This window comes from Argentina silus, assembly GCF_951799395.1.
Source record: "Argentina silus genome assembly, chromosome: X".
Lineage (NCBI taxonomy): Eukaryota > Metazoa > Chordata > Actinopteri > Argentiniformes > Argentinidae > Argentina > Argentina silus.
In genome coordinates, this window is record NC_139653.1 from 34,579,291 (window position 1) to 34,602,290 (window position 23,000).

At 42.5% G+C, this 23,000-nt stretch overlaps 3 protein-coding genes across 4 annotated transcripts in view; 1 reads left to right on the forward strand and 2 right to left on the reverse strand.

Annotated features, from left to right (window-relative positions):
* The window catches only part of LOC310823235 (SPRY domain-containing SOCS box protein 4-like), a 45,646-nt gene extending 42,663 nt beyond the window's left edge, over nt 1–2,983 (forward strand). For both annotated transcript variants that reach the window (XM_083696025.1, XM_083696026.1), the window contains one exon: nt 960–2,983. In XM_083696025.1, the coding sequence (XP_083552151.1) occupies nt 960–1,087 (128 nt within the window). In that variant the 3' untranslated portion in view covers nt 1,088–2,983. The remainder of the gene's footprint in view (nt 1–959) is intronic.
* A 6,516-nt stretch (nt 2,984–9,499) lies between these two features.
* On the reverse strand, nt 9,500–13,249 carry LOC310822351 (tripartite motif-containing protein 42-like; the record flags this gene model as incomplete). Its single annotated transcript, XM_083694694.1, has 5 exons — nt 9,500–9,556; nt 9,852–10,070; nt 10,200–10,924; nt 12,232–12,932; nt 13,134–13,249. 5 exons carry the CDS (start codon nt 13,247–13,249, stop codon nt 9,500–9,502), a joined length of 1,818 nt encoding a protein of 605 aa, XP_083550820.1.
* Nucleotides 13,250–16,574: 3,325 nt separating this feature from the next.
* LOC310822352 (calsyntenin-2-like) overlaps nt 16,575–23,000 on the reverse strand; it is a gene marked incomplete at both ends in the record, with an annotated part of 149,366 nt that continues 142,940 nt past the window's right edge. Inside the window, 5 exons of the mRNA XM_083694695.1 lie at nt 16,575–16,775; nt 17,109–17,293; nt 20,904–21,027; nt 21,277–21,422; nt 21,858–22,028. Of these exons, the coding sequence (XP_083550821.1) occupies nt 16,575–16,775; nt 17,109–17,293; nt 20,904–21,027; nt 21,277–21,422; nt 21,858–22,028 (827 nt within the window). The remainder of the gene's footprint in view (nt 16,776–17,108; nt 17,294–20,903; nt 21,028–21,276; nt 21,423–21,857; nt 22,029–23,000) is intronic.

Consider the following 23,000-nt stretch of genomic DNA (forward strand, 5'->3'; position numbering starts at 1 on the left):
CACACACACACACACACAGACACGCACATGCACTCACGCACAGATGTATACTATTACATACTACTATTGCTACTACCCACCCCACTTTTGTTGTGTTTCTTCTGCTTAATACTATTGCTACATTTGTTATTGTTTTTATTATTATTGTTAATAATAATATTACTTCGTTGAACTGTTGAGGAGCTAGCTTGCCCTAAGCATTTCATTGCACCGCCTACGGCTGTATTATGTGTATATGACAAATAAACTTTGATTTGAATTATAAAAATGTTCCATTGTGTAACTTTAAAGGGCATTGAGATGGGATGATGTTGAAGTTCTGTAATTTACTGTAGCCATGAAATTAGAAAATCTATTAAGAGGATGCTTGTTAGTTTGGTTGGCCATGCTTTCCATGGAAAGGTCTTTGACCATGCATTACAACAGAGGCTAATGAATCTGATCCCTCTGATGACCAGCTCCCATCCTCACACCAGACTGTCAGGCACCACTGTCAGCTGGCTTTAGTGCACATGTCTCTGTGCGCATGCACGTGTCTCCACAAGGGCACCGGTCCATTTAGAGAATCCCTAGGGGCTTCATTGGCAACATCAGATGGGTCCAAGGCCTTGCAAAAGTGAGAAGTGATTCAGCTGTGTGTGTGTGTGTGCCCCTGAGCATCACCTTCACACTGAGTGCTTAGGAGAGTCTCAGCACTGTGAGTCAGGCCCAAACAGATGGTCATGGCAGGTGGAACAATGGAGTTGACATCTGTGAAGGGCACTCGATAGCAAAGTTTGTGTGTGTGTGAGGACACTTACAGAAATTGTGTATGTAGGGAGGGGTGTACTTTGTATGTTACCATTGTTACTTTCAAGCGTGTATCCTAAGTTGATCCAGACAAGTGGCTGTGATGAATGACTTGAATATCAATCTAAAGTGAACTTGTTTTAATGTCAATGCTCTCTCGTCACTCACAGCGGAACCCCTCCCCCTTATGGACCTGTGCAGGCGAGTGGCCCGGCTAGCACTGGGAAGGGAACGCATCAACCAGATCGAGACCCTCCCCCTGCCACAGACCCTCAAGAACTACCTCCAGTACCAGTGACCCCCAAAACACACACTCTCACGCCAGGAGAATGATGAACCACGGCTACATTTCACTATGGTCAACCCCTAACCAGACAACCCAGAGCCATCCGACATTTACAGCCCTTACTGAGGATGAGGATGGTGATGATGGTCAGGAGGAAGAGGAAACCTATATGTTTACATGGGGAGTTATGAGTCTCCTTTTAGGATACGTCTGTTTTTAACTCTTGTTTTTAGATTACTCACTACTGTCAGACCCAGACAAACAGGGGGAGGATGAACGGAGGGGGGAAGGTCATTGCATTGGAGCAGAGGGACTGGGCTGTGATACTGCCTGCTCATTGGACTGTATTCTGTGGAAGCTTCTGGAATCATGTGCCTGGAAGGACTGGGGGATCGGGAATGATTGGGACAGACTATGTGAACCTCTGAACATGTCAATATTAATATTAATATTCAGATCTATAGCAGGCTCCACAGAGACTCAATAACCCCTATCCAGAGGGACTCTGAAGAGCACAATACACACACACACACACACACACACACACACACACACAGGTCAGCCTTGCTCCATGTTAGGCACCCTGAGACTGCAGAATGACCCTCTCAAGCTCCATAACTACACTACAGCTCTGCTCTGATGCCTCTGACATCTGATGGGGTTTGGAGCAAAGTACAAGTCTCTCCTATTTATCAGTCCTTTCATTTGATACAAGCTTCCATGGGTTCTCATTGAATGACTGAGATGTTATGTGTCTGTCTGCTAGTAATGCTGATTGAGATTGATCGAAGTGCGAATCCCCTTTTGACTGTTAATGTGCCTGCTCATAGAAAGCACACAACACCTCTGTCACAGGAGACGGTTTTAAAACTACATGCTGCTTTTGGATTAGATTTGTTTTCTCTCCCTCCATTCTTATCCTAATGCTGAAATACTTTTAATCCTGATTCTGTTCTAATGACTGAGGTTGTTGTTTTCTCTGATGCATTATTTTTTTTAATGGTTTTTAGATCTATCTGCAGGACAGGAAGTAGTGCGTTCGAGACAGGTAGAGAATGTGCTGCCATGGGCATCTTTTTAAATGTGAATAAAAACCAAACAAACTGAGCCAAACGAGTGTTTTCTGTTTGTTTTGAGTGAGGGCTTCTGTTTGAAACTGGGTTTTCACATTCAGGTGAAAAGCATCATTGTATCCAATAGGATTCAGCAATGAGAGCACCAAGTCATCTGACATATACTGTAGGCCTAATGGTCAATTGTCCAATAGGATCATATGTTATACAGTGCAGAGAGAAAGTCTGTGAACTCCTGCAGTTTTCTTTCTTTTTTTGCATTGTAGCCTGGAATTGAAAAGCAGTTTATTTAGATGTTTTGCTCCAATCAGTTCAGACAAGTCTCCAAAGTGATTTTTTCAAAATGTTTGAAAACAAATTGTAAAAAAATGAAGATGTTGTGTGAATAAGTATGTTTTCTATACCCCAATGGTAAGATTTCTCCCCCAGGGGTTAGCAGGTTCACCCCTTAGACTTTCTCTGCTTTTGCTTTATCCATTTTCCACTTGATCCTGAACTCCCCAGTCCCTGCTGATAACAAGCATCCCCATACCATGATACTGCCAAAATCATGCTTGAAGCTAGGGATGATGCTGACTGGGTGATGCATTTGTTCGATTTGCCTCTGATTTGAAGTTTTGCTTTTAGACTAAACATTTGTGTTTTTAGGCTACACTTAAGTGGTATCACTCAAATGATGTGTGGCAAACTCGATGAAGGAATTTCACTCTGGCCTCTGTCATATACAGTGCCTATAGAAAGTCATCATACCCTGTGAAATCTTTACCTTTTGTCACATTACACCCTGGAAATGAAAATAAATCAAATCTAACTTTTGAGCTGTATGTACACATTATAACCCTCATCATCAAAGTGAAAATAAAAATTGTAAAAATTCTGGACAATAATAAAAAATTAATTAGTGAAATACCTGGTTTGGTTAAGTGATCAGCCCCATAGAGTATACCATTATAAACTTCCTCAGGTGCAACCAATCAACTTCCAGATCAAACACCAGGCTAATTGCCCCCCACCTGACATCAATTGTAGTGGTTTTGATTACTTCGGAATAAAACCAGCTGTTTCTTGAGGATTCCACTACTAGAAGTGCATGGTTCTGCAAAGAATTCACCATGGTTGGAAAAGTACTTTCAAAAGGCCTCTGGGATAAAGTTGTAGGAAGGCACAAGTTAGGTGAAGGCTACAAAAAAGATTTTGAAGGCTTTAGCTATCCCTCTGAGTACCGTTCAGAGCATCAATAAGAAGAAGTGGAAGGCGTATGGCACCACCAACACCTTGCCTAGATCAGGCCGTCCGTCCAAACTGGATGACTGAGCCAGGAGGACATTGATCAGAGAAGCTACCAAGAGGCCAAAGGCAACTTTGAAGGACTTACAAGTCTTTGCTGGCACTGGTCTGTCTGTGCATGTGACAACAATCTAACAAGCTTTACACAAAGCTGGCCTGTATGGCAGGGTAGCAAGAAAGAAACCTTTTCTGAAAAAGTGCCACAGTCAGCCTCGTTTGTGCTATGCAAAAACACACCTGGAAGATTCTGTTGCCATGTGGAAAAAGGTTTTATGGTAAGACAAGACTAAGATTGAACTTTTTGGACTGAACTCCAAACGCTATGTTTGGCAAAAACCAAACACAGCACACCACCCAAAACACACCATACCTACTGTGAAGCATGGTGGTGGCAACATTATGTTGTGGGGATGTTTCTCTTCAGCGGGGACTGGGCAATTGGTCAGGATTGAAGGGAAAATGGATGCTGCCAAGTACACCCAAATTCTTGAGGACAACCTGCTTCCCTCTGCTAGACAGCTGAAGATGGGCAGGTCATTCACCTTCCAGCACGACAACGATCCTAAACATACTGCCAAAAGAACAACGCAGTGGCTTAAGGATAGAAAGGTGAATGTCCTTGAGTTGCCAAGTCAGAGCCCTGACTTAAATCCGATAGACAGTCTGTGGTTGGACTTGAAGAGAGCAGTCCATCGCCGCTCACCACGGAATTTGACTGAACTCGAACAATTCTGCAAGGAAGAATGGGCAAATATTCTCCAAGGTGTGCAAAGCTAGTAGAGACATATCCAAACAGATTGATGGCTGTAATTGTAGCAAAAGGTGGCTCTACAAAGTGTTAAATCAGGGGACTGATGACTTTTCCAACCTTGTTATTCTTGTTTTTCATTTTTCATAGATTTTCAGAAGTGTCGCCTTTTTTTTTTCATTAGTTTGATGTTGTATGGCTAAATTTGTACATAAAGCAGGAAAAAGTTTTTTTTTAATGGGTTTTGATTTCAGGCTGTACAACAAATATAGTAACTATTTCAAAGGGGTATGATGACTTTCTACAGGCACTGTAGGCCTGTTTTGAGGGTGACTGGGATGTTGTTGACCCATGCATAGTTTTCTCCCATCTTAATATTTGAGGTCTTTCAAGTCATCATTGGCCTCAAGGCGGCATACCAAAGATCTTTCATTATTCTCTGGCTGTTCACTGGAGGAATAGCCTGAACTAGTATGCACTATCCACTTTTTAATGATGGACAGGAACCTTTCAGAGAGATTACTGTTTATTAATACATAATGTGAACCACACTTTTTGTGCACAGATAAACTCTATTCATTCTCACCTAACTATTGTGTAACTTGGCAGGGTAATTGAAGTGCTTTGTACAAATGTTGGTTTGCCATTGCCAAGGGTTCACATACTTATTCACACAGGACAATTTGTTTATTTATTTAAAATTCCGTAAAAAAAAAAAAAAGAAATCCAAGTAAATTGCATTTAAATGTCAGGCTCCAACATGATAACCCTAACCCTTTTTCTTGGCACAGTACGTGACTTTGTTACCTGCAGTCAAATAAAAGAAGCAGGAAATACCTTAGCAGCAGTTAGACTTTGTTCTGTGTTACAGTGATACAGAAGATGCTGCTGTTGTCAAACCCCTAGTTGCTAGTATTTCATATTTGGGGGGGGATTTGATGTTTCTAAACCTGATTCCCCATCACGGGGCAGGCTTTGAAAAGAGAACAAAGCCTGTTATGTGATTAAAGTTGAGCCCAGCTTGGCTTTCCCTGGCACTGGTTTCAGAAAATCCATTAATGTTTTACAGCAGAAACCAGTCTCTGTTGATAATATCATAATCACATCGGGAGGATCTCTGTTTTTGAGTGTGTGTGTGTGCACACATTCTAACACATCTGACATATGTGTGCAATGTACAGGGATACAGACAAGGCTAATACATTTGCACATCATCAAAATGTTTTAACTTTTGTTCTTAGTCAATGTTTGGGGGTCAACACGAAGGATAAGACCAGGGCAGGAAGTGTTGTTTGATCTGGTTAAAGTGAATGATAGATGTATGATTACACCTCCCTCTCTTTCTGTCCCTCACTTTCTCTCCCAATTCCACAAAATCGTATTGCTCTAAAATTGTACAACACCAAAAAGTATTCTTCAAAGGTTTCTCCTACAGGGACAGCCGAAGAAGAGCAGCCGAAGGTTCTAGGGGGCGGAGGTGGGGGGGAAAACTGTGGTGGGTGAATGGCTGCTGTCTTCTACTGTGGCTTGTGGAATAGGAAGCAATCCATAATACATTAAATAAAATCTCCTTTTTAGAGTTGCTCTTCTTTTTTCTTCTCAGAAAAGCTGTTATGTAAGAGATCATATTAATGGAAAAGGATGTCAGAGCACTTGGTTGCAAAGAAAAGGATTTCTCTGACTATTTGAGATGATACACACACAGATGATACACAATTTCTCATTCATGTCTACATGCATTTACTATCAAGGATATTAACTATTAACACACACACACACACACACACAAACAGTACTTCAGAGAGCATATTCACTGCACTGGACTCATCTTTGAGTGAGTTTTTCCCCCCTCTGTTCCTCCTCCTTCCCCTGAGCCTGACTAGTCCCTCAGTTCCCTTCAGCCATTCACAGGTTACTGTCTGCTGAGAGCATGGTATTCTGGGAAGACACGCTGTGCCACCGCTGCCTTGTGATGGTAACTGTAATGCGCTGCATGGGAGTGCTGTTGACCTTTAGTTGGACGCCTTTTAAGTGCTACCCACTTGTTGTCTTCCATGCCTTCACTGCCAATGTTCATGTTCCTCTTCATGGACGGTGGGACAACAGGAAATGATTTCCCCTTTTCAACCAGTATTTGTCCCTTTCAACAACTGCTGCATAAAAAATGCACCAAATGGTAGAGCTATTTTTGCAATAGAATATTTTTTAAAGTTACTTGATATGCTGTATCTAATGTGTCACATAACTATGTTGTAATGTTTTTAAATATGTAAAATGACAAAAATCTGACAATAATGTGAAAGTCTAAGATAATATCTGAAAGAGGCACTTGTACATGTGGATGTCCCACAGGTAGACTGTTGTAAATGCTGTTGTAGTAGTAGTAGTGCTTATGAAATACCAGATTGGTGCATCTATTGTAGGGCTCTGTGGGAGGGTTGCTGTTGAGGTCTCTCTAGAGCTCCTGAGAGGAGACTGTTTACAAGCACCAATCACTGGCTTTCAGCACCACATTACAGAACGGGCTAAGAGCTGTAATAGAGCAGAACTCTCACATACACTCTTCTTCTTACTCCTCTGTATGTCACTCACGGCACGATATATATGTTCACTGTATGCTCACTGATTTTTAAAGCATCTCTTAGTATCTGTTAGTGTGTGTGTGTGTGTGTGTGTGTGTGTGTGTGTGTGTGTGTGTGTATCCGTGTGCAGTGTGCCTGATGGTTTGCACAGCAGTACCTTTTGTTGCAGAGATATCTGTAGATCTCAGCTGTACATACTGTATATACCAGCAGTAGACATAAACATTAAACATTTCTCAGTATGGTATTGTCTCTTATCTATCTTTAACTAGACCTCCATCCCTCTCCTTCTCTCCCCTTCTCTCCTTTCTTGCCTCCCACTCTTCTATTTTATCACTGTATCCCTTGTTATTTTTTAAGAATATATGAGTTTTGCACAACTGCACACTGTGGAGACCACATACTGTGTGCTTTTTCTTTTTTATCTCATGCATTATTAATAATTGTTTATATTGAATTGTAAAAACTGACACTGTCTCAACCTTTTCAAATGTCATCTACTGCCTATTAGTGTAACCAAGCCCTGTTACTGCAAGGGTTCATCTCAAATTAGCAGCTGTAACACACACACACACACACACACACACACAGACACACACACACACACACACACACACACACACACACACACACACACACACACACACACCAGGATGAGATGGGGAGGTTAATTAGCAGCCACAGCTTAAAGGAAGTACCAGTGACACTTGTCACTGCCTAAACAATATCACCAACTAATTTGTAAATACACTCATACAGTATACAACAGTACTGACGTCAGCATTAGAGATACGTGTGTGACTTGTGTCTTGGTGTGTCCCATTTCCTCATTTCATTAGTGACATGCAAACATGCTACAACATTACTTATGGCTCAAGTCCCTCAAGTCACTGTTTTAAGTTTCCACCAAACTTAAAATGTTCAACATCTGGTTATTGAAAGACCCTATGATGGTGGGTCCTGTTCAGATTTTTCTGTATCTGGTGGCGCTTGCCATGCTGTCTGTAGCCATCGACATAGTTAGGGGCCTAGGGCCCCTGGGTTTTCCTGACCAGGTGACATGACCACAAAAACCCACAAGCCCTAGGAGTTTTTCCTAATCAGGTCACACGGTCAGGGAAAACTCAGCATCCTATGCAATATGACAGAGATGGTTGTTTTCTGCCAGTGTTGGTAGGCTTGATTCTGCCATCTGTTGGTTAGCCTCAGTAATTGCAACCAGTAAAATCATCTATGAACAGCAACATAACATTGGAGTGTCCGCCAGATACCATTCTATTTTACAAACAAGCATACCTCAATCCCCAAAATATTCTTGAAAGTATTTGATTTCTGCTCAATCTAGTTTGGTGTTTGCACTTTTGGGATTATTCCATTGGTTCGATCGTACCAGGCAAACTACAGTAATGCGCAGCCATACCAGTCCCTGGTCTGAAAAACAGCAGTTTTCATCTCCATGGTGATGGTAATGACAATGATGCAGATTAAAAAAAATTCAAAAGGCTATAGTGAACTGCTTTTTTGATTTATGTAGCAGGTTAAAAGCTGGCCACTTAAAATATTACAGGTTAAAAGCTCAGCTCAGGTTAAAAGCTGGCCACTCACATATTACACCACTGACACCATGTTCATAGATACACTCAGGTAAACCTCTTACACCCAATCACAAAAAGGCTGGACTGTAATTAGGCAATTAACAATTAACCCTTCTTACTATGACATATCACCTCACTCTGACATACAGTATCTCTCTCTCTCCTCTCTCTCTCTCTCTCTCTCTCTCTCTCACACACACACACACACACACACACACACACACACACACAGTGCATGACATGTTCTATCCACTCATTAGCTTCATTTTTTATAGCTTCTATTATTTTTCCGGCCACTGCACTTTTAGCAGTTTAATTAGAATGAGAGCATTACAATGTCCTTGAGCTCGATGTGCAGTAGTAGTGCATGGCTGCTGGGGATAATGCGATGTAATTGTTTTATAGTGTATAACGAGAGGGTCACACAGGACTCGTTAGCCCATGCAAATAAGTCGTTTGTTTTCGAGGTGATTAGCAAAGGATTTCCATTGTTTGCTTTGGGCGCAGAGCCGTGCCAGAGTGTAATTGTTAAAGGAGCAGGGCATAAGTTTCTCGGAAATCTGTCACCTCGGGCCAGCGCGGCGAAATTCAGTTAGAAGTTCCAAACAACTTCCTCCCTAATAACAATATAACCCCCCAAAATGGCAAGACATGTCCAACATTAGCAGTTGTGTTTCTGCATGCGCGTATGATTCGAAGTTGCAGCCACCAGAGACAGAAAGGCGAAAATCGGTGAGTTCACTCGTACAACACCGCAGGCAGTAACAACATGTTTATATGAAAACATGTGTCTGGTAGGACACTACATTTAAGAAACGCGCTTTTCCAGACCAAAACAGTGTTCGTAAATTAAATAAAGGGGTGTCATTCCCTGATCGCTACCAATTAAACATAGTCATTACAACCATTAGGAAGCTTTTAGAAAGTGGTTCACATAGGAAAAAGAGGCGTGACCTGCTTTTGATGAAAAAATAGAATCACATTTTCAAAGTTGCCTGTCTTTTTATTATGTAATGATTCTTTCTTTTTTTCTGTTTAATAATGCAATGAAAAGTGCTATGTGGGAAAAGGCACATCCTACAGTAGAGAAATATGGAGTAAGGAATGTGATGTGTGGTCTTCACTTCCTGGATGACGAGTTACACTTCCTGTGTCATGTGTGCCTTAGCCTCATCTCCTTGGTGCTTAGTGTTGACCTGGACAGAATGACAAAGATAATAAGTTAAAGTAATAGACGACTGGCTTGCCACAGTGACTGCTGCTAAAACAGAGATGAAATAAAGGTTATACATTCTGTTATTCCACAGCAGTGCACTTCACTCCTGGTCCAGGGATGCCTCAGTACAAAGTGTGTGCAGGCTCATGACCATAAGTCATGAGGTGTGTTTGTGCTGGATAGGTCCAAACACCGGCACACCCTGTAGCTCTCAAAGACTAGGTGATTAGGACCACTGAGTTAGACCACATCAACATTTAGATTAACAGCCTCACCCTATAGGATGAGCTCCACTCCCCAATGCCATGGCTGTTGACTGATCGCGCTCGGTAAAGGTAGTGAGTGTCTGGGCGGAGCCCTGCAGTCTGCAGGTTACAGGCCTCCAGCCCACACAGGACCACACCCTTCCCCTCGGCCATCCCCACAGTAGCAGCATCCTGGAAGTGAATGTCAAAGCTGTCCACCTCCTCACCCATCGGCACCATCCAGAAGATCTACACACAGACCGGCAAAACAAATGAACATGACCTCAATATGACAATGAATCATATTGTAATATGTATGTAAACAAAACGTCTGGTGGCAGTCAGGTTTTATGAATAAACCCTAGTGTTGCAGTGCACCTCCACAGTGGCTCCCATGACATGGTGCTGGTAGATGATTGGGGGTCTGGGCAACAGGAGCTGGTCTTTATCCTCTCTGGGGCTGCAGTCTCCAGCAGGCAGCATCAGCTGCTCCTCCCATTTCTTCCTGGGGGTAAGTGGCAGGGGGGGTTCCACTGGTATCTGGCCTTTGACTGGCGAGCCTGGGCGCGAAGTCACATGCACCACATCACACCGTTCCAAAATGCAGTCAAAGTTGGGCACTATGGCAACCCCTGCTGTTTCTATGCTCTTCCAGCGGAGGTGAGCCCCCAGTATGCTCTGCAGGTCATTGAGGAGGGCATCAAAGTCCATCTTCACTGCCTTGAAGGGCTCCCCCTCCTGGAGGTATGGGGCAGGACGGCGGATGCCCTCCTTGATCCTGTGCAGCCACTGGGTCAGAGCTTTGGCCCCACTGAGGAACACCACTGTGTCAGGCTCCAGGAGGGCCTGCTCAGAGATCACCTCCAGCCCAGTCAAAGAGGCCATGAGTGGGGCAGAGTCTTGGAGGAAGTCCCTGGCACCACCACGGGTGCTGGATGTCAGGCCGTCCAGGTGGGCCAACAGTGCAGACTCATGGTCTAGCAGGGCATTACGCAGTGACAGGAAACACTCACGGACACGGCGCCTCATCTCTGCCCCATCTGAACCTGCCCTAGCCCTCAGTTGCTCCATGGTAACCATGTCGGCTTCACACTGAGCCTTCACTGAAATCACATGACATGGGGACATTCAGAAGCATTTCTCCAGCACATTTGAATTAATGGTAAACTGAGATGTTAATTCATGTACACTGTCCCTGACAAATACAAGGTCTCTGTAAATGGATAAATAACAAGTGTACAGTGTCCCCCACAAATGATGTCCTTGTGTGAATTGGTGACAATTAATGAGCATACCCCGCAGCAACATATTGATATACTGTAGGCCAAGTGTCAACATTAAATTATGCTGCATAACATACTTCATTCAAAAAATATTATTTCCAAATTTGTTAGGCTATAGGCCTTTTGCATTAGGCTACACTCCTACAGCTGCATTCGCAGCCAAACTGAAAAGGTTCCGGAATGTGTAGTGCTTATTAGATTCATTATCAGTCTTGCTTCTAACAGCTTTGCGTTTATTTGAAGGCAGTCCACATATTTGAGTTAGTTACCGGAGCTTGTAGTACTTATTTGTTTCATTTTAAAGGGTTTGATTATTTGATTATTTTTTTAGGACCGGTGTCTGTCCATCATCATAAGGCAGAAAGAGGAGAATAAAACCCTTTTCAGACCGTACCTTTTTAAATTGACTGTTTTCAGATAATACTGTGAAATCCTTGAAAATGAATCAAATAAGCACTACAAGCTCTTAACTTTTCAGCCGACCTCAAATCCATGGACTGCCTTCAAATAAACACAAAGCTGTAAGAGGCAAGACTGGTATTGAATAAAATAAGCAACTTTTCAGTCGTACATTATTCACCTACACTACTGTAGTTGTGAACTATTTACAAGGTATTATGTGGGGAATGCAATTGTCCTTGCTGTAATTATGTTGTGAAAGCTTTCATATTTGATGAACATCATTAGGTTATATAGAAGGAAATAACAGTCCTGCAGCAGTGATCTTAACAGATTTGGGCAACTATTAATGATGGTACATTAACTCAACAAAAGCCACTTGCAGAGAAACATTCTGGGCTCTATTTTCAGCTGGCACAAAACTGACACACATATTGGCAATTTGTGTCAGCAGTAATAGGTGAAAATACCACTGTGCTGTAGCGCTGTCTCAACTGCGCTCACATTGGTGAATAGACAATGACAATAAGCAGGTCAAGTGTCATCATGTGTGCTGAAAAATCTGGTCTTCAAAATCATGTTTGCGCTAAGACAGTTTTTTACACTGTTATAATATAGCCCAAAGACTTCCTTTCATACAAAACAACAATGAACAACAACAGACCTTGACACAAATTCAGAAATTAGTAGTAGTAAAGAAACAACACACTAAGCTGTGACCTCCTTACCCTTCCCAGCATGCTCCAAGGCAGTGCGGAGGCTGACCTCCCTTCTGGCGCGAGCATCGTGGATGGCAGTCACGTCATGACCTAGGTGCCCCTGTTCCATGCACCCCTGGCACCCGAGTCCCTCGTCGTCCAAGCAACAGTGGGAGAGGGATCGCTCGAGGTGGGCGGGGCACGGCTCCCTCCTGTCCCCATCCATCTGCTCTGTTATAACGTGGGCCTGGAAGGCCCTGTTGCCATGGAGTTTCCTCAGGCATTTGGTGCAGTAGTTGACACCACAGGTGCGGCAGTAATGCTGGGCCTCCCGCTGCTTGGGGCAGATCTCACAGGTGGTGACCCTCAGAGTTGCTTTCTTGGAGCGGGTGGTTTTAGGCTGCTTCAGCTTGCTCAGGCCTGGGTTGTCCTCTAGGAGCTTCAGAGCCGTATGGGCCAGGAGAGTGTTCTCAGGGAAGAGCCAGGCCCCCCCAGGCTGGGGAGAGTAAGGAGCCTGACAACGAGGGCAGACAGAGCAGGGCTGCTCTGCGCAGGTCTTAGTGGAGGTGGCCTTCCTCTGGATGGTCTCCAGGCAGACCTTGCAGAGGCAGTGGCCGCAGGGCAAAGACACAGGCTGGAGGAGGTAGGTGTCACATACTGGGCAGCACAGGTGGAGAAACAGAGAGCGGGTCACCCTGTCCATCTCTGCTTTAGGCTGGGTGTCCTTAGGCCTAGGTGCAACAGGAGGATGGGAGGGCAGGATAAACATAAAAGTAGGCTACAAAAAACGACAATCATGTTAGCCTTACTGTGATTCCCCTTAATGTAAGCTAGTTGAAGTGAATGCTACTGTAATTTATATGGACATTTAAACATGTTTTACCAGAATATATATACTTTTTTTTTTTTCTTTTTTTTTTAAAGCTCCAAACCTGTTTGAGGGTTTAAATCCCATGTCTTTTCCAGTGTGTTTGGTGCCTCTGCGCTTCTCCTCAGGCTTGGAGCGTCCCCAACAGCACGCGCTGGGCTCAGACTCAGGACGAGACATGCTGAAGGTCAAAGACAACTGATTCGAAGTCGCTTGATAATCGGCTATGGTCTGAAATGTCCTACAATAGGAAAAAATTTGATTATTTTATTTTGGAAGTTTTATAGAATAATTTACATTGAGTTATCTGACGATTCTCATCATTTTACAACCACTGCTCATTCGGACTATTCTATGAATATACTTATGAAGATTCGTTTATATTGTCTGTCATTTTCCATAATTCCACCGGAGGCTTAATTATTTCCCACCTTATCAACACGATGTCCGTTTGATGTGTGAATTTAGAAATCAATCCCGCTAAAATATCTCACCTGCTTTACTGTGACGTATATTAATACATTCTATGACGTAGGCTATGCCGAAATGCAGTCCTCCACGTCGGCCGAATGAAGAAATTCCAAATTACTGCGTAAATTAATGTATATACAGTAATATATAATGTAAATTAATGTATATACAGTGCCCTATTGGAAAGAGGAAGCATGTTGTCTTATTTGAGCTCTATACTCTAGCTCTAACAGTTTGGATTTCAAATCAACAGTTACTATGAGGTCAAAGTAGAGATGCTCAGCTTTAATTCAACGTTGACTTTTTTCAGATTAGTTTCACCATTTTGAAATTACAAACCTTTTTAAACATAGGTGTCCTATTTCAGGGCACCAAAAGTATTGGAAAATTGACTTGGCAGGTGTTTCTGGTTAGTCAGGTGTGTTCCGTCACATCATTTGTGCAGGCATAACAGAGCCGTCAATGTCGCATATTGATTCTAGGCTTTGCATTTGGAGTCTGCTATTGGTGTCTGAACCCTGCATTTCAGTTCCTAATGATAAGATCTTATGCAAACAGACCTCAAAACAAACAACTGAAGATGTCTGGTACAGGCCTGGCAGAGCATCACCAGAGAAAATACCCAGTGTCTGGTGGGGTCAATGGGTTGCAGACTGCAAAGGATTGTCAACCAAATACGTAACATGAGTACTTTATTTTGACGTTTTATATGATTTTTTCCAATACTTCTGGAGCCCTGAAATAGTATGTTTAAAAAATGTTGTACTTTCTAATTAGTGAACACAATCTGGAAAAAAAAAATCCAAATTCCTTTTAATTTCACAAAAATAGCCACTAGTATTAAATTGAACATTTCAGGATGGTTAGTGATCCAACTCCATCACCTTTTTAGATAATACAAATATTTGATTTTGCTCCTCTGAGAATACAACCCAATATGAAATGACATTAACTATATGATAGTGATTGAAATTGATTTAATTATCTATTCAACTATTTAAAAGCTGCTCTTTGCCAGAAGTATATTATTATTAGTTGATATTTCCATGGCCTCATATGGGAATGATTTGAGCTGAGGAAGATTCAGACATGAGATAGCCACAAGATTCCACCAACTTTATTTGGAGTTTGTGAAGACATTAATGTTTTTGAGAGGCATTTATCTTCATGTAGGGCAGGGTACAGTTCCCCCAACACACATCCACAATAACTGAGACATACAGCCAGATTCTAAAACAACTCTTTATTGGCCAATGTACAGAAAGTGCTGTAGTGACCAGTTTAAGGAAACAAAAAAAACAGACCAAAGAAAAAGTAAAAAATAAATAAAATAAAAGAAGGTTTTACACATTTTACAAGGTTCATATTTATTTTCCTCCTTTTCTTCTTAAACAAACGTTGGGAGAACATCAGGGGTCAATGCAAAGTCCACCAAAGGTTTTGAGGGGGAGGGGGGCAGTTGGGTGTAAGGGGGGGTGACGTCACAAGCACAGGTGTCACAGCAGATGAGGTAACCTTAAACAACTTTTGAGAACTTCACATGAACATGTAGCTATACACAGAGTCTTAGAGACATGGCTACCCCAGCTAGAACCAAAGGACTTAGGAGTGTGTGACAGTGAGAGATGGACAGCTGTTACTGTAGGTGCAGGGGAAGGCTCTCAGCAAATCATTGGGTGCCAGGATTACCTACAGATACAAGATACTATTGTGAAAGATGGGGCTGGAGGGGGGTTGCTGGTTATGACTACAGAAAAGTAAAGACAAATATAAATGCCCTTTACATACAGGAGTTCAATTGGAACATTGAAGACTGTTCAAGTTGTGCAAGCGTCCCCCAAATTAGTTTCCATGTATAAAAGATGCTACTGTAGTAATTTCAATTCTCACAGGATGAAAGAACAGCGTCCTATGTCTGTCGTTGAAGAGGCATGAAGCACAGCCACATCTGAGCCAATCTGAATAATTTGAATGTTATGAAGCAAACACACAGAAGTGGTTGTGTTTGGGATGAACATGTACAGATTCATTAGGGCTGATTTTGGTGTGCATATGTACAGATGGGGAGAAGGCGGAGCTTGCTGGGTTCAGGGTGGGATTCACCTACTCTAGCCAGTATTTACAGGTCAGAGGAGCATATAAAAATGTACAAGGATCATCCTCTCTCGTAGTGTGTCCAAAAAACAGAACCAAAGAAATTAAACCTTTACCAGGTAAATATGACATCGGCAATAGCGCACCAGTCGAAACAAACAAAGATTTCTTTAGTGCCACTGAATTCTGCCATATTTCTTTTAAAATCACCTGGACATCATCTCCAGGCATAACAATAAGCAGTGATAAATAAAATATATTCCATTGCAATAAATCAAAAAATATTTTAGGTATTAAAATACTGCAAATCAATGCAATAAATATTTTCTTAAAGACTATCTTCAATTTTCATGGCATTTAATTTGATCTCACAGAAGGTACACAGATACCAAGGATAGTAAGAGTTCCCTACACCATCTTCAACTACCTATGGGAGAGAAACCATTCACAAAGGATCACAAAGATCACAGCTCCTCGAGAGACTTTAGACTCTGAAATAGTCAGTGGAAAAACAGATGTTCAACAAGCAATTTCAGTAGTATATTTTCATACATGTTTTTCTCTGTCTCAGTATAAAACAGTAGTATTTTAGGTAAGATGTAAGCTTTTGGACTAGGACTTAAGACCAAGACCACTGGGTACTATTACTGTGTTGGAGTTCCACTGGGTAAGCAATTAACGCCAGATGCTTCAAAAAATAATGGTAAGGAGTCTTTTAGACGGAGCTACAGGCTGGATCATGACAAGTACAGTATATATATGTGTGTGTGTGTGTGTGTGTGTTTCTGAAATATCACTTCACATAGCATTATCTCATAACCATTTTCATCAGTAGGGGGAGACGTTACCTTACTTTTAGAGCCACAATTGAGTATTTTCTTTTCAATCGATTGATTTCCTGGTTCTGTGTGCGTATGTGTCAGCATGTGTGTGTATGTATTCAGTAGGATAATGTAGAGTTGGCCCAATCAAGCTGAATCTTGCTCCCCTGTTGCACCCTGGGAACTCTGGCCTCCTCCTCTTCCTCCTCCTCACTGTCGTCCGACTCTGCGCTGGTGATGTCATCTTCGTCCTCCTCTTCATCTTCTTCCTCCTCTTCCTCACTGGCCTCTTCCTCTGAGGCCTGTGGCTCCTTAAAGTTCTGAATCAGAAAGATGAGAGATGTCTTACTGCAGTGTAGTACAACCTACTACAGTGTTCCATGTCTTCTCCAATCCTGTATCCTTTTACTCTTTTACTTCCACTGCGCTCTCTGTCTCTGTCATTCTTCTCCTCCCCTAAACAAGACATCTCTCTCAATTCCATCCAATTACTCAAAATCTTACTCCTCAGTCCCTCTTTCTTTCTCCCACGATACTCAATACTGCTCTCCCCTCTCTATTCAGGCCCTGGTCCTACAGTACCTCTTCCATACCTCCTACCCACTCATACATACTTCTCCCTCTATCCCTCCCCTCCTATCCCTCTCTCTGACCTCCATAGGATTGACTGTGATGGTGAGAGCTGAGTCGTCCCAGTCCAGCTCTCCCTCCTTGGCAGTGTCAGAGCTCTTTCCTTCCTGTTGGTGGGTCAGGTGGATGCGGTAGATTCCTAGCACCACCACCACCACTAAGGCGGCGATACAAATCACTATCACCACTGTGGCAGCACTGGGGACGCCTGGGGAGAGAGGAAGAGGAGCAGGAACAGTTAGACCGAGGCACTCACAGGCACGCACACACACACACACACACACACACACACACACACACACACACACACACACACACACACACACACTTCCCCTTGGTCTTTGTTTATCTCTTAATCTCTGCCCTCTTGCAATAACATCAAGCACATCGTACGACAACGTGTGTGTGTGTTCTATTAGTGTGTGAATGCATTTACAGAGGGCCCTCTTTTAATTAAGAATTTAATTCAATCTGTTCTTTACGTCTGTGAAGGAAAGATATCTTGAGACCAAATCCATGCCCCTGAAACTCACAGAGGCTACAAGAGACCCTCAGAGTATATTCTTACATGCACTCATATATTCTTACAACACTTTTCACACAGTACAGTGAGTCAAAAACAGTGAGGTTGTCCCTGGGATAATATTGTGAAAGGTGGGGGTGGAGGGGGGTTTCTGGTTATGACCACAGAAAAGGAAAGACAAATATTGGAACATTGAAGACTGTTCCAGTTGTGCAACTGCCCCCCAAATTAGTTTCCACGTGCTGTCCCCCATCATAGGATGATGGATGTCCTGTTCTCTTTACTCCTCTCTCACTCTCTGTTTCTCTTGCTGTGTACTATAACCATATTCCTCTTAAGATAATGTTCTATCTCCTTCCCTACTCTCTCTCTCTCACACAAACACCTCTAACAGAAGTGGCCACAGAGCTCTCCAGGACACTAAGCTGACCATTACAGTTGGATGAATAATTAAGGTAGAGCAGTAATTGGGATCTGATGTACTATATTAGGATCTGGAGGCCCATTTTCACCATGCTCTCTTTAACACTTATAGTGTATATCACTCAGTACTAGGAGAACAACATAGGCCTAGCTGGCTAGCTTCAGCTATGATAGTGGTTCTCAATGTTGATTCTAAGGACCCACTGTGTCTGCTTGGCTGACTCACAGATGAGCAGTAAAACAATTTTTTTGTATACGCTTGGTAACTTTGAAACTTGAAATTAATCATGACCTAGAATACTTCAAATAGTTCTGCCATTAAAGCGGCAATCTGGGACTGGCATTTGTGGACATTTAAATGATTGATATACTGTATAGCCATTGATTATTGAAGAATATAACTTGAGTCCCATTCACACCAAATAGTGTACCTAGGAATTTAGTGGGTTATTGCTGGAGAGGGTTCGGTGTGAATGGGTCTACCCACTAAAATCCTCTCCAGCAATTGCCGAACTACAAACCTATTGGAAAACCCACTAATTTAGTGGGTCTGTTTTGGTTTGAATGGGACAAGCTGAACACCCACTAATGCCATTGCAATATTGAGTTCTCACTGCTTTGCTACTGTTTTGCACAAGGCAAATGTAAAAAAAACAGTTCCATGGACATTAGTCTAATCACTTTTTCTGTCTGCATCCATTTTTCTCCGATACTAAAATTGCAAATATAAGGCATCATTTTCAGTCTCCGCTGTTTCTTTTCACACGCACAGTGGTGTTAAGTGGTGATAAACTTTAGAATGGGTTGCTTTGTAAACACGTGGCAAAGAATGTAACCTCAAATGTTAACATTGCAATGCGAAGACCCAGGTTACATCTCCGTCTATGTATTTGAGAGTGGTTACCTTTCTTCAGTCCCATCCCTTAGCTGTTTACCAAATAAAGTGACAGGGAGAACACTTTCTTATAGTTTGACTCACAGATTGCCCCTTTAAATTGAGGCTGATTAGTAAATTGGTTGTAATGAAAACCTGCAAACACAGAGGGCAGGAGACTGGGAGCAGTTGTAAAATGTGTTGCAATTAACTATTACTCAGAGACCACTCAGGCTAGACCAGCCATTTTTTTATATCAGAAACTTACATCTGTCTACTAATAATGTATAAATGTGTAGGTCTCTAATGAGGATGCTTGGATCACATTAGGTTATTGTAATCCAAAAGGTCTGATGCCCCTGTGAGTAATTGTTGGCGGCGGCAAATGTAAACACCTTTAAAAAAAGACCCAATAAACCCATTATCACCTTTATTCAGTCCCTCCAGGATTTCACAATGTTTTTCTGTGATATTTGCGGACAAAAATGCTTGATTTTGCAGTGGCTTTTCTGAAATGTTTTGCAAATGTTAATTTAATTTAAAGCAATAAAATGTAATATGTGCACAGTTCCAATAAGATTGACAACTTTATCTTGTGTTCTCTTGAGTACTAAACTTCCACTGTCGAGAAAAACACTGAGAAATAATTTAATCTATAGCTGATATTTTTGTAGGCAAATTAGTCCTTCACATGACGCTGACAGGGGACAAAAAAGGTTTGTTGATGTATAGTTTGATTAGACTGGATAAGGCGATAACAGTGTGGTAATTGGTCAAAATTGCAAGCCCTTTTTAAATTGGACCCTTTTATGCGCTAAAAGTGCGTTGATTGGTTAAAATAGCAAGCCTTCACAAAATACGTGAGGAATGATTTTTTGAATATCTTCATTCTCTGAGCAACAAAACACAAAATTACATCTTAACTAGACCTCATGAACAGGTAGGCTAAATAACAGTAGCCTTACACTATAGCCTCTAGTTTAAAAACAAGTGTACATTAAACATGTTGTCCCCATACTATCTCTTTTGATATAAGACACCTTTACTTCAAACACAGATTTCACCAATAGACTAAGACCAAATATTTGCACAGGCAAATTATTTGGTTACAAATGCTACTAGCTATAAACCTAGGTTACACAACTCTTGTTTCCGTATTGATATAGACCATGATTCTGTATTAAATTATGCTGCATAACAGACTTCACTCACAAAATATTTCCAAGTTCATTAGGCTATAGGCCTATTGGGTACACTCCAAGCTCTCCACATTGCACCCGATTATGACCTTTTTAATGATGTATCGGAATCAATTTGAAACTCCTAAACCATCTCTATGGCAAAACCTTTCCCATAGTTTAGTCAAAATTGTGCTAATCAGTGTAATTTTGTAAAGGCCACCTCTGCATGGCAAGACCCATCATTCACCCAAGTTTCATAAAAATTGTCCCAGTTGTGTCTGAGAAAAAGCATGTGACATACGAATGGACAGAGACCGAATCATAGTCCCCTCCCCGATTTCATCGGTTGGTGACAATAACCCAATGCCCAGCCACAGACTGATTAGTGTGGTTCACAATGGTCAAATGTAGCGGTCACTCCCATCTGAGCAGTCCTGTGCCCAGGACACTGTTACAATTGTCCCCAACCCTAGCAGCCATGACAAGTCTTATGTGCTAGCTAGCTGACAACAATTCTGACACGTCAATCATGTAAGTTTATAGCCAACTGAACAGTAAACCTTAACATAGAAACAATACTCTACAGTTACAATACATTTACCCCTCAAAAACTACTTTTCCCAATAAAACCTGCAGATGGTGAGATATTTGTCAGATGCAGGGTATACCTAACTGTACATGTACTGAGTGAGTGTCATCTCTCCAACTTGTTTCTGATTGTAGAAAAGCAGGGTGTTACAATTTACTCCTGCTACATTTGTCTCCAGTCCCCCCTACTCAGTCAGAGTTGAGAGAGCTATTCGTCTTCTAGTCTTACCTGAGTTATGGGTGGAGTATAGATTGTGAACCATGGCTGGATGATGGACCACTTGCATGTACTGGGGCGGGGCCACCATGTGATTGACATGCTCCCTAGCCTCTGAGCTGTGGAGTACGCTGACCTGAGCAAAGTAACAGAGAAAGGTTAAAGATACTCTATAACAAAAGATAAACATCTCTGGATACATCATGATAGAAAAATAAGCCAAATAAGCATATATATATATTATATAAATATAACACTGGACTGACTAACAGAGAGAAATAGGAGGTGGGAAGTGTGTGGTTTCTGTCTGATCAAAATGTCAACATATCTCAGAAGAGAACATAAAGGCCTATTGGAACATAAGACCCCTCCCATGTTGACTGACCTCCAGGTTGAACTCGTTGCTGGTGTAGCGTCCGTTGAGCTCGGAGCAGGTGAGGCGGAACTTCCTGTCAGTGATCTGGGCAGGACGCCAGTTGTGGTAGCGCACCTGTCTGATCACCTGCTCATAGTTGGACATGGAGTCCACACCTAGGAGAGACAGAGACCGTTTCTATGGTTACCAGTTTCAGACAAAGGAGGGGAAGGAAGGGGGGTCTCAAGGACATCTCTATGGTTACTGGCTGTACTTACAGGTAAGCGAGAGGGGGGGTTGTTTGTGAGATAAGGGGTCAAGGGATTCATGTGGCCATGGTTTTGAATAAAACATTGCATTTCATTGCATAAAAAAATTATGTAACAAGGTCTCTTCTCTAGTTAGAGAGGTTACCTGTGGCTCTCCATGGTTGTGTATCAAAGTATAAATGGTCATGCCAGAGGTGAAGTTGGTGTAGGTGTCAGATATTGGCTTATTGAGGGGCGTGAATAGGTGTTTCAGTGGTTACAGTATGTACCATAGATGGACACGCTGGAGGTGTAGGGGTTAGAGGTAAGAAGGTCTGGGAAGTAGTTTCTGAGGTAACATACCATAGATGGACATGCCAGAGGTGGAGTTGGTGGCATCCAGGTGTTTGCCCAGCAGGGTGCTTCGGTGCAGCTGGAGACTCTCCTGGTCTGTCCTCAGCTCTTCCCCCAGCACCAAGATGTCACAGTAGTCCAGGTTATGGATGATCTCCTCTTGCACCGCAGGCCTGTGGGCTGCACACACAAACCAAACACACACACACACACAATGAATTATGCACAATGCACACGCTCACACATGCACATTATGCACTCTCACACAAACACACACACACACCTGCATCAGTACCCCATGCTGTAAATGTCTCTACTGCTAAACAGAACTAATCAGACAGCTCATCATCATCATCATCACCATCATCATCACAGTCTGCTCAACAGTCTGCTAAGCAGTAGCCACATTGCTTTGGAGCTTCCCCTGCTGTGGTGTCCCCAGGGCTAGCACCTGCCATGCCCACTTAACAGCCTCCCTGAGGAGGGAGAGTCCCAATACAGAGAGAGCGAGAGAGGGTGGGGGTGATTCCTGGAATATTGGGGGTCCCCTGAGAGACTGAGGTGTCCCATGTTCCAGGATGAGGCTTTACTGATCTGAGAACTGTTCTAACTGGTATTTGTTGGCACATCTGGACCGAAGCTCCCTAGAGAGAGACAGAGACATATGAAGCACTGAAATATAGAGAGGAAGAGGGAAAGGGATGGAAATGGAGGGAGGCAGAGGGGCAGAGAAAGGGAGTGAAGTTAAGACAGAGAGGAAGAGAGGCTGACACAAGAGGTGTGAAGAAAATGAGGGGAGAGTGAGAGAGTAAGATATAAAACAAGAGGAGAAGAGAGTTTGGGAAAGAGAATAAGAGTATGTTGGAGATTAAATAATGGATAGAGGTGGACAGCAGACGGAGGCAGAGCAAGGGAGAGAGATAAATAAAAGGTACAGAGGGTCCAAAACCTAGGAGACAAACGGGGGTGATGATGATTCATCTAAACCACCACCAAAGGATTTGATTAGTTCCAACAAAATATCTTCTCATTATGGAACTTCAGCAACTCCTCTCTATTCTATCTTCACACTCACAGACACACGTTGGCTAATCTATATCCTCCAGCTGTGGTCTCCCATTTCACCAGGAGAAAGACAGTCTGAGATCTGAA